Source organism: Mauremys mutica, chromosome 2 (assembly GCF_020497125.1).
Source record: "Mauremys mutica isolate MM-2020 ecotype Southern chromosome 2, ASM2049712v1, whole genome shotgun sequence".
In the NCBI taxonomy this organism is placed as follows: domain Eukaryota; kingdom Metazoa; phylum Chordata; order Testudines; family Geoemydidae; genus Mauremys; species Mauremys mutica.
In genome coordinates, this window is record NC_059073.1 from 70,601,348 (window position 1) to 70,613,914 (window position 12,567).

Sequence of the window (12,567 nt, forward strand, 5' to 3'; positions counted from 1 at the left end):
GGGACTGTGGGGGGCCCATTGTGCACCCCCACCCTTCCCCCTGCTTGCTGGAGCCGATTTAAAAAAAGAAGCTACAAGCCAAAAATTAGCCAACAAACAACTCACAAGCCAATTAAGCCAGAAACAAACCCAATTTCTGCGTTTTTTTCCGCAGGTTTGGCATGTCAGGGTGTTTCTGGCTCAGGCCTTGTGCTGTGTCAGGGTCGGGGCAGTCTCATCGCTGAGTTTTTGTCCCAGGGGTGGAGGGTTGGGGGGGCTGCAGGATCTCCCACCTTTGTGCAGCCAGTGGCCTGAGCACCCCCAATGCCATGCTGGAGCCTCTGCATTTATTTATTGACAAATAAAACTTGCAGAATTTTAAAATGTTGTGTGCAGAATTTTTAATATTTTGGTGCAGAATGCCCTCAGGAGTACATGATGTATAAAATCCCAGCACTGATTTTCCCAGCACTGGTGATCAAATAAGCATATTGGATCAAAATTAAATGCTGCTTACAATTCCTTCTCTTTGTATTATCATTGAGGCTAACTGCCATTGCCCTGAAAGTTAACAACTCAGCATTTGTTAGTACAATTTATTTAGACAGAACATGTCATGTCTCTTCTAAGCCTCATGTCAAGAGATTCTCAAAATCAGCACTTAACTTCAGTCTAATTCACTTTTCCCACCCATTACCTTAACTTGACCTTGGAGCCTTAACCATTCAGAAGTCATACGTCACCTGGTTTTTTCCATTAAAGAAGTATTTTTGACATCTATCAATTCTGCTAGGAGAATGTCAAAACTATGGTCTCCATCCATGGCCTCTTTACTACTCCTACTATAAATATAAAGAAATTCTAAGAAATGATCTGCTCTTTATACATAAGAAAATCACCTATTTCTGAGCCTTTTTCATAACCACCTTGTCTAGATACAGCCAAAGCAAAAAAAGGATGTTTGAAGAGCAATTTACATTAAGAACAAAATCCTTCCTGAAAATCATCTGCACTTGTTCTCTGCCATTCAGTCAAAGGAAAGTGAGTTTCTAAGGCATTGATAACTAGATAGTGCAAAGCCTGCATCAAAAAGGCTTACAGAGCCAAAAATGCAACTTGAAATCCATTAAAGCATATTGGACCAAAACCATCAGCTATATCAAAGAGCAGAAAAAGGATGTGCATATATATATTTAATTGCTTTTTTTGTAAAGAAAATTATCATTCTCCGAGACACTTGCTGTTTCTTCCTCATACCATATCTAAGGTTTCACAATTCTGTCTGCACAGCTAAAACTCTCTCCAGGCCCTCATCTACTGTCTGAAGTAAACTCATCCTCTCTGGCCTTTCTGACATCTCTCTCCCCTATGCACACCTTTAGTTATTTCAAAATGCAGTTTTTCTTTCCATTTAAGTAAGATGCACAACTACTGTTTCTCTGTTCATCTGAGAAGTTGTCTAATACCATGAAAGTAATAAAGTTATTTGTATATGACATTAGCCTAATACTGCTAACATTATTGTCTTAGCATTTGTATGAGTTTTAGGATTGGGACTGGCAGCAGACAGGATTTCTCTTTTTACAGTTAAAACTTGTATGTAGAATAAAGGAGTTAGACGAGTATAGTCTTTGATAAGTGACCTCATTTCCTCTTTCTAGCTTTGAGAGTGTTTCATCAAATAGACAAGATCAGCGTGCCAGGAAACCAGATCATCATTTCTTTACTGTGGTGTTACAGCTCCTTAAATTTTGAAAGGAAAAGCTAATCAAGAGATGAGGCAAGAGTATAGATACAATCAAAGAGAGTGAGAGGCATGGAAAAGCAAAAAAAAGCAGCAAGAAAAATAAAAGGAAAGCATGTAACTAAACTACAGCTGAACATTTTACACATTTAACATGAATGGGCAGAAAAATACCATTAGAAATGGCTACCCAATAAAAGAAAGGCAAGATAGTGTGTGTGTGTGTGTGTGTGTGTGTGTGTGTGTGTGTAACACATTTCAAGAAAACATTTAAATAAATATGTTTCAAACCTCTGCACAAGTCCCAAAATTGCTTTTAGTACTTTCCTCTGCCGCCACTATCTCATTAGTTCTGCAGATACATTTTTTCCTAAGAAGAGATTTTGTTTTTGTTTTTTATACAAAATGCCTGCAAATGAAAAAACTGAAGGGCACATTGTCTAGTCAAAACTTTTTCCTGTCCCCATTTACATAAAATAGTTGTTCTCGATCACTGATTTGTCACTGTTTCAAACTGTGGTTTACCTACCAATCCTTCCCCTCATCTGTTCCTTGTTTTAATTATTTTTAAATAATCACAATTACATAAGTGATATGAATTATTAAGTTCTTAATTAATTATTAATTAAGTCTTAATTATTAATACTTCAGCAATACTGTAGATGTCTTGGGGGAAAACATACATTAAAATGATACAGTAGTTCAAGATAGTAAGGTAGCTTTTGTATTATTGTAAACTTTGTGTTTAGTGAAATTCTTCTTTCAGAGAAAATAGTTAATTGCTGTGAAATCAGCTTTTGTCATCTTCGAAGTCACCAAGTATTGAACTGCCATGCAGCAGCTCTTGTGTTCATTGTGCTCTATAATGTGTTAACTTTTCTCAAAGATGTTGTTATATTGGAGTATGAGTGGTATAAAACATCGACACCATTGTACCTTGTACTTCTAACAGGTTATGAGGTTCATGGTCTGGAAAAACTACCAGAAGGACCTGGGCTTGTTGTTTTTTACCATGGTGCAACTCCTATAGACTATTTCTACTTCTTGGCTAAACTCCTTATACTGAAGAACAGAATGTGCTATACGGTAGCTGATCACTTTGTCTTTAAATTACCAGGTAAGGGTCTTTCATTGCATATAGTGAGCTTGGAACATTTAATTGTAGACACCCTTTTTTTAGGGATATAATACCATAATATTACTGACACACAGTAATTAGAACAAGTAGTCGGACCGTATCTGTCAGCAGTCTATGTTGGACAGGACTTCCTTTGGTCTGTAGTAGCCCAAGGCCAGCATTGTCCCAGTTTATAAATACCATTGTATGGATTGGATAGGATTGTTTGGTGACCATTGCTACCTCATCTGTCCCATTGAGTCTGAAAGCAAAGTAGATCACAGCACTAAGTAGCCATTTTGATTAACCAACAGCACCAGTTTCCATGCTTCCTCCCATTTAATAATGCAGTCAGTGATTTGGGTGACTGACTGGGGCGGAAGGGTATGAAGTGACATTCAGTAGCTGGGGGGATGCCCCTCAAGTTGCCAGAGGCAATAAAAATGTCTTTAATATCCTCTCCCTGAAAAAATGCATAATGTAACTGGGCTTCAGTAGGATCGAGCCGCTTTGGCAGAGGGACTTAGAGGTGGTTGAGGTAGGGATACATTGGTTTAAATAAATGTATATGAACTCTAAACGTTAAGGTCCTCCTGAGCACTAGTATAGAGAAAGTTAAAGAGGGTAAATATGGAAGCCTGTGATAATTCATTAAACTAACTTTTTATATTAAAGTAACCTAAAATTTACCTAAATGCTGATGAGGAACAAATTCTCCCAGATGCCATCTTTTGTCTTGTCCTTGAGGAAATGGTGGAATTTTCTATAAGATGTCCCTTCTTCCTTCCTCCCAACTTTTTGTTCAGATATGTCCTATTGAATAAATGTTTGAATAAAAAGTTCAGTATAGTTTAAGGTGCATAGATTTCAGAATATTTGTGCATATTATTTAAATGGATAAGAGTGTGTTCTCTTCTGAAGAACTTAGGTTTTTGGTTATTAAATGGAAAGAACTGCCATGCAGTGTTAGGGCTTGTACCCATGACGGGCAGCGATTGATCCAGCGGGGGTCAATTTATCACGTCTAGTCTAGACGCAATAAATGGGCAGCCGAGTGCTCTCCCATCGACTCCGGTACTCCACCGGGGCGAGAGGCGCAGGTGGAGTCGATGGGGGAGCATCAGCAGTTGACTCACTGCAGTGAAGACCTTGCGGTGAGTAGATCTAAGTATGTCAACTTCAGCTATGTCATTCACGTAGCTGAAGTTGCGTAACTTAGATTGATTCCCACCCCCGTGTAGACCAGACCTTAGAATTGTTCAGTTAACATAAAAGAACCTTAAGTCAGCCATCCTGCCCATCCAGTATATTGAATGGATTAGATTTAACGAACAATAATACATTAAACTACACATTTATAAAAATAAATGGAAACAACATGTGCAGTATAGCTGAGTTCATGGTACTGTAGGAACCTTGCCTCTTCCATTTCCTCTCATTTTACTTGTACATTAATTTTTCATAAACATAGCTTTTTTCACGTAATTTTAAGACTTGCAATTGTTTTGTTTTTTTGTTTGTTTTTTGTTTTTTTTTAAAGTCTTAGGCAACTGAGTGGAGTCCATCTTGGTTGACGTGTGCCTCTTAACAGTTGTAGGAAAGTGGGCAATTTGGTGTTCGTGTGTGCTGCACGTATACATATATTATGGGCCAGATCCTCATCTAGTAGAAATTAGCATAGTCTTATTGAATTCCTGCTGAGAATCTTTCTGTATGAGTTCACGTTTGTGGAGTTACATTATTTTTTCACTGCTTCAAATTACATTTTGAAAGAGTCCTTTTTATGAACTCAGAACACAGTGCTCCTTAGCAAAGGCTAACTATGTAAAACGTTTGAACTTTGAAAGTTAGACTGTGCTTGATATTATTACATGGGAAGGGGGAGAGAATTAGTCTTATTTTTTTTTCCATCTAACCCAGGAAAATCTATTGCCCAAGTTTAAACTTCAAAATTAGGATAAGTCTGGGGCTGAAGGAAAAATTTCTTCTTAAAAAAAAAAAATTTTAGACAAATATTCCATATCGCCAGCCATGATATTGCTCTGGCTAACCTCAACCCTAATTACAGCAGCTTTGCAAAATGTGCTCTGAAAAAGCAGCGAATTGTGCATGTTAAATCATATCAGTTAAAAATATGTTCTATTTTTTAGCTTGTAGAAGATATCATTAACTTCTACGTTCTTCTCCAAAACTTTAATTTAAAATAAAATTCTTAATCCCTGCCCTCCTATGTTTTACGCTTTTAAGAAATGAATTTAAAAAAAAAATCAGATGACCTAAAAATAGTGTTTTTCTTATACTCATAACTCAGTTTGCTTAGGTCAGGTCTGCACTAGGAGTATCTTGCTATGTCAGTTAAGAAGAATAAGCTGCATTCTTATTGCTGTACCTTAAACCACCCTGTACTGCCCCTCCCCTATTCTGTGAAATTACTGTACAAGTATAAATCACAGCTTTGCTAGTATAGCTGTGCCCACAGGAGCGCTGTCAGTATAGTATACTGGCATTCCCATACCAGTAAACACTTCTTATGTGGACCTGGTCTCAGCTTTCTTTTAAAAAAACAGTAAGTTGCTAGTTGTTATGGTTGGGTAGGGGAAACCCTCAAAAATATGAATTGAGTGTAATCAGTGAAGAGAGAGGTATGTAAATCTGCAAAGAGGCTGGAATAATAGCTCTGAGAGGTGCCTCATTCATCTCAGTCAGGAGGTTAACTAAGGGCTGGTCTACACTAGGGGGGAGTTCGAACTATGATACGCAACTTCAGCTACGCTATTTGCGTAGCTGAAGTCGAAGTATCTTAGTTCGACTTACCTGGCCATCCTCACGGTGGTGAGTCAACTGCCGCGGTGCCCCTGTCGACTGTGCTTACTCCTCCTGCCTAGTTGATTAACCTGGCCAAAGGCATCACTGTGTTTTTGTTGGTTTGATTTTTTTTGTTATGATTGAAGTTGTTACTACTGATTATGAGGTAGCACCTAATTTGATTAGGTGTGATGTACAGAGCCATTAAAAACAATCCTTTAAAGCAGGCCTGCACAACATGCGGCCTGGGGGCCACATGCGGCCCACGTGGGCTCACTGTGTGGCCCGCGGGGGGTGAGTAGGGAAGTGGTGGGTGAGGGAGGGGGGCTGAAGAGGCGGGCGGGCAGTGGTGGGGGGTTAGGAGGTGAGCTGGGGGGGTGGGAGACTGAGGAGGCGACCAGGCGGGCAATGGTGGGGGGTCAGTAGGCGAGTCGGAGGGGTGGGGGGCTGAGGAGGCGAGTGAGGAGTCAATGGCTGACCCGTTCTACTGATCTGGTCTGGCTCCCATCCCCTCTCCAAGGGTTTCAGCTGTCTGGAGGCGCCTGCCTTCCACGCCTTCCTCATTCACACCTCATTCATTCAACAGGGCAATTGATTACATCGTTGGGGGAAGATCTTATTCTACTTCTAGCAAAAAGACATTTTTCTTTAACTTAATTTTACTACCTTAGGGGCCCGCTATAACATATTACCAAGGTTCAATACCGCTGTTCGGAGGGGCAGCGCTGGGGAAGGAGGGTTTGTTTCCAGGGGGCAGGCGGTGCTGGGGGATGGTGGTTCGGCAGGGCTGGGGGGTTTGGCCCTCAGCTGTTTTATTTGGAATAATATGGCTCTCGCCGCTTTACGAGTTGTGCAGGCCTGCTTTAAAGTTTAGATTTTATTGGCCAGGATTTTCAAAACCTCATAGTGATATTTTTTTGGGGGGTGCCCCATTTGGAATGCTTCTAAAGTGGCTGACTTTCAGAAAATGGATGCTCTATACCTTCTGAAAACCAGACCCTTTTAGAAGTATCTCAGCTTGGGTACCCCAAATCACTACTGTTTTGAAAATCTTGACCAATATATTTTGTTTTGAGAATGTGTGAAATCAATAGCTATGTAACACATCTTAAATGTTCTGTGTTGATAACTTATTTTTTACATCTTGCAGGTTTTAAACTTTTACTTGATGTGTTTGGTGTTATGCATGGACCAAAGGAAGAATGTGTTAAAGCTCTGAAGAATGGCCACTTGGTGGCTATCTCGCCAGGTGGAGTTAGAGAAGCACTCTTTAGTGATGAAACCTATGTTCTTGTATGGGGTAATCGTACGGGCTTTGCTCAGGTGGCCATTGATGCAAAAGTGGTGAGTGTGTGTGGAGGATCACAGAACAGAAGCAAAGAAGGTTAGATTTTTAGGTCTTTCTCTGGGACTAATGCTATTTTTCTCAGCACAGTAAAGCAAATATTTATGTTATAGATGTATCATAAATAGTTTCTTCCTAATGTTTGTAACTAAATTATATCATTCTATCTCCTCTCCTGTTTCTTAATGCATGGGGAGGAATAGCTCACTGGTTTGAGCATTGGCCTGCTAAACCCAGGGTTGTGAGATCAATCCTTAAGGGGACCATATAGGGATCTGGGGCAAAAATCAGTACTTGGTCCTGCTAGTGAAGGCAGGGGACTCAATGACCTTTTGGGGTCCCTTCCAGTTCTATGAGATAGGTATGCTTAGTTGTATAATTTTTTAATTTCTTTTTTGTCTGATATTGAAATTCAGCTAACTTTCATTTTGCACAAGCTCATGTCACAAACTTTTAATAGTACAGTAGTGTATGTAGTATTGGAGTATCTTTCCTTAAAATGCTAAAAAAAAACCTATTGGTGATATATTATCCTAGCATTTGTTTAATCTCTAAGTGTCAGAGTCCAGTAACCAAAATCTGAGTGCTTCTGTGGCTCAAAATTATTAGTGTGACTTAGCTAAATGACTTCCATGAGTTCCATCTTCCATACAGTACTAAACTGTTCTACAAGATGTTACAGATGTTTGTTCAAATTCTTAGGAAATATGAGATGAAAATATTTTGTCTTCTATGAGAAATATGCTCATGTAACTAAATGCTGGTGTAATGATAAGCGGTATAGTAGTCATATGTGGCTACAAATGCTAGCTAATGGTGTGCGTGTGTGTATTTATGATGTGGATGTATGACAGACCAATTTGAGATTAAATAACCTTTAACAATAAGGGCCTCCAAAAGCTTTTGTAAATTTGACAGCCTTATGTCAATTTCTACAGCATCATTAACAATGTATGGATAAGCAGCAAAGAATCCTGTGGCACCTTATAGACTAACAGACGTTTTGCAGCATGAGCTTTCGTGGGTGAATGCCCACTTCTTCGGATGCAAGACATCCGAAGAAGTGGGCATTCACCCACGAAAGCTCATGCTGCAAAACGTCTGTTAGTCTATAAGGTGCCACAGGATTCTTTGCTGCTTCTACAGAACCAGACTAACACGGCTACCCCTCTGATACTTGAATGTATGGATAGCAGAATATGTTAAATGTTAACATAACTCCCCATAGTTTGCCCCAGCAAATGATTCCTTATATCCCTAGCCATGATGCTCTGCCCAATTTAATTTAGGTCTGAGACAATAACATTGCCTACACATATATTAATCAAGCACCCTATGGTCCCAGTCCTGCAAATCTTGCACATATGTAATTGCTTATTTAAGTCCAGAAGGCTACTCAAATGAGTAAAGTCACACATGTGCAAATGCTTGCAGAATCCTGTTCTAAGTGCTGCGGGGGCTCTAAAGCTATACGTGACTTTAAGAAGATTGACCGACTGAAATATACTAACTGTACCAACTCTACATTAGTAGGTGGTATCTTCCAATTTGGACCTTTCAGTACTATGGTAAAATAGCTTGTAGAACATTGTGGTGTTCACTGAAAAATCAGCTGTCTGTGAAATGTATTTATCAAATAAGTTGCACATTTGTTTTCAAATAAACACTATGTAAAACAGTCTTCCACATATTTGCATTAAATTCTTGTCTTTCTTTTTTCTCATAGCCCATCATTCCTATGTTCACACAAAATGTTCGGGAAGGAATTAGGACATTAGGAGGAATAAGTAAGATATAAAATATCTATTTTTCTATTTTTAATTTTCTGTATATGTTCAATCTCCTTACCTCAGTAGAAATACTCTCTTTAAAATCTGTGTTTAGATTTGTCATACGATTAACATGTCTGCTATGCCTACTGTGAGTTTTCTGTTCTGAGTTTGGGAGGTAGACCAGCTCTAATTAATGCTGCCTACATTTATTTAAAGGTGGGGAAAAAATCTAAACAGTTCAACTTAATTTTAATCCATATCTAGTTTGCTAATCAGGCAGAAAACATGTGTGAAAATAAATACGTGTCCCGCCTCTCTCTTTCCACTTACCCCTCCCCCTTCAGTTCTTCCAAAACACACACATGAAGTCTAAACAGTTTGCTCCTAGGACAGCTAGATGACAGGGTCTCTGCTGAGCCACTAGTGCAGGTTGCATTAGACATACCTCTCCTCTAGGCTCCTGCATATGGGTCAGAGGATTACTACAGTAGCCACATCTGTCTGTGTAGCACCTTCTATCTCAACCACAGCTGCTCCTTCTCCTGTTTCACAGTACTACAGGCAAAAAGCAATCTTTCCTCCTGACATTGCTTCCAGTCATGATCAGGGACAGAATTCTGGACAGAGAGAACTCGGGCAACAAACGGAGAAGTGCAAGGTAGCCACATGTTCTCCATGCACTACAAAATAGACATACAACCATTAATTGATGCAGTATTCAAGATTCATAGGCCAGAAGGGACCATTATAGTCATCTATTCTGACCTCCTGTAAAAGTGGCATGTTGTAGAGGTGGGATTCAAACCCACACCCCTAAAGAGACCGGAGCCTTCATCCAGTTCCTTAGACCATGTAGCTAAGCTACCAGCATAGGAGAGAGGCTAGCTAAGGAAGGCATCACTGGGAATGAAACCCAGGAGCTCCTTTTCACTAGAAAGGCGCTAGCTAAGCCATGGTGCCACCCTCTGTAATTCTAAAGGTACAAGACCAAACTTGGCTTTTGCAAAAAGCTCCATCCCTAGAAGTGCTACAATCTCTAGTGCCTTGGGAGTTTGTTTCTATTCTACGAAGAATTGGGGTTGTTTTGATCTAATATCTTTCCTGCTATTTGCAGTAGGATTAGTAGATATCTTAGAGAAATTTAGTTAACTTATTATTGGTATATTTTGTCCTTTTAGATCTGCCAGTCATTGCTTTCATTACATTTGGACTTTCTTAGGTCTTGTATGCTCTGTACACAAAACTTAATAACCCAGTAACTGATGATTTTCTTATCTCTTTACACTCTGTTAAACTAAGTTCTAGTCTAAGGTCACAGGTCTATTACTGTCACAGCTTTGAGATGACTCCACTCTGGTGACCTTGAGATAAGTGCTTTAAAAAAAATAGTAAAATAAATAAGCATATGATGGAGGCCACTTAATGCTGACTGATGCCTCTGATTTTGTCTCCTAAAAATCAATATATAATATGCCATATACACTCTATAGTGCAGGATGGCTCTTTGATCTTCCACATGGTGGGGACCAGAGCAGTAGGTTTTTTGTGTGTGCAACTCTCCTTTCTCACCCAGGCCTCTTCCAATTGAAGGATTCCTTTCCCTTCCCTCCAGACCCCAAATCCCTGAATTCAGGTAGCTAGTTCTATTCTAAATTCTAGCCTTCTATAGGTTCTTATATTGCCCTTATTACGCTAGTATCTGAGCATCTTTCAGTAGCGTGTTAAGCAATGTGATTTACATCTATCATGTGTGGTTCATTCTCTCCTTCTCATATTTTGGGGGCCAAGGGGAAGAGATAGGTGTATGTGCATTTTAGTTTGGTAGGGGGTTGTTTTGGAGATTTTAAAAAATAGATATTTGACATCCCTCCCTGACAGGAATCAGTTGAGGAGGGTCTCCTAGGGGTGCCTGTTTCCTTTTCTCCTGTTAGATAGGGGAGGGTTTGCTGTCCTGTGTGCACCCTTTCTTCCCTCCAGTCATACCCCTCTCCACAGGATTTTGAGGAGGCTATCTACTAATCTTAACTCCCATCTATCTCAAGTAGCTCTCCTTGCCCTTTCACTGGCAGTCACTGGATTACCTTCTGCTGTTGGCAGAAGAGAACTCTAAAAAGCTCCCTTCCAGGCATAATAGGAGAGGGTTGAGGTTACTTTTGTTTTGGCTGTGACTCTTCCATTTTTACAAAGTGAAGATGAAGGGTGGAATAGCACTTCAAAGATACTGTTGTTCATTTGGGAACCTGAGATCAGAGGCCTGGGTTACTTTACAAGTTAATTTATCTACTGCCTCCCAAAATGCAAATTAATATTTTTTTAAACTGAAAAACAGGATTATTTAGGTTGATATATGAACGTCTTCGATTACCACTTGTTCCTATATACGGAGAGTTTCCAGTCAAATTTCGTACATACATTGGAGATCCTATTCCATATGATCCAAATATAAATGCCGCAGAACTGTCTGGAAAGGTAAGGTTTGGGGTTTTTTCCCCTACTTGCAATACTGAAACTGTTTAAAATACTAGTAGTTGAAAGTCCCTGCTGTCATGAAGCCATGAGTGTTTAAATAAATAAATAGATAGATAGATAGATGAGAATTCCACAAATTGGAAAGTAAAAGATTGTGAATCCCAGTGATGATTGGACCTAGTGAACTGTGGTTGTTGGGCCAAGAGATCCACTATCTATGCAGTCTCCCTCATACAGCCTATGCAGATTACCTGTAGAGTAAGGGTGGTGATATATTAGTGGCCTAGGATTCTTGGCATGGGTGTAATTCATAAAGTCAAAATGGCTGAGAATTTAAAAATCCATGTGACGATTGAAACTGGTGATATTCTAAACAAAGAGATCTATCTACCATGCTTGTAGCTGTTTCTGTCCCTTCACACTGACTCAGCAGAAACTCTAGGCTTCAGAGTGACATAAGGAGAGATTGACAATCCTGGAAGCTTATTACAGTAAAAGCTGTTTTATCCAGCATGTTGGAGGAATGGAGGATGCCGGTAAATGAAAAATGTGGGTTAACTAAGAGGGAGGGAGTTTGGGTGGAGGGTTGGGGCGAGGGAGGGGGTGCGGAGCATGGGATCTGGGAGAGAATTTGGGTGTGGGAGGGGTCTTGGGGCGGGGGAGGGAGTGGGGGGTGCCGGACCCTGGGGGCGCTCAATTCGGGCGGCTCCCCGCATGCGGCGACCTGTCCCGGCTGCTCCTAGGTGGAGTCATGGCAGGCGGCGCTGTGTGCTGCCTCCACCCACAGGTGCCACCGCTGCAGTTTCCGGCCAATGGGAGCTGCGGAGTTAGCGCACAGAGCCACCTGCCGCGCCTCTGCCTAGGAGTAGCCGGGATAGGTTGCCCCTTGTGGGGAGCCGCCTGAGGTGAGCACCCCCCGAATCCGGCACCCTGAGCCTCCTCCTGTGCTTCATACCCAAACTCCCTCCCAGAGCCTGTGCTCCACATCCCCTCACATGCCCCCAACACACTGCTGGCCACGTGCCAACTGGGGAATAAACTGGACTTTTAATGAAGGTCAGAAAATTCTGGTTTATAGAGCTTTCTGGTTGGTGAAGTGCTGGATAAAACAGCTTTTACTGTATATAGATACTGGAAGTATTTGTTTTCAAGTTAGTGATTTTTATCTTAAGAGTTAAGTGTTACATAGCGCAGTGTGGCCCTCTAAAACACATCTATAGTTGTTACATCCCTGTCTTATGTTGTCAGAATTCATGATAGATTTCTTCATTGTTTGATTCTTGTAACCCTCTTCTGTCCTATGCTGATAGCTATAATATATGAAATGGAGGTAAGG

The 12,567-nt window shown here is 40.5% G+C and overlaps 1 protein-coding gene across 6 annotated transcripts in view; it reads left to right on the forward strand.

Moving 5' to 3' along the window:
- LOC123364545 (transmembrane protein 68-like) overlaps positions 1–12,567 on the forward strand; it is a 33,274-nt gene that overhangs the window by 17,180 nt on the left and 3,527 nt on the right. For 5 of the 6 annotated variants that reach the window (XM_045006759.1, XM_045006761.1, XM_045006765.1 and 2 more), the window contains 4 exons: positions 2,676–2,840; positions 6,796–6,989; positions 8,717–8,777; positions 11,092–11,231. In XM_045006759.1, coding sequence (XP_044862694.1) covers positions 2,676–2,840; positions 6,796–6,989; positions 8,717–8,777; positions 11,092–11,231 — 560 coding nt within the window. Of the gene's footprint in view, positions 1–2,675; positions 2,841–6,795; positions 7,030–8,716; positions 8,778–11,091; positions 11,232–12,567 lie in introns of those variants that run through there. The other variant, XM_045006764.1, reaches the window with a different exon arrangement.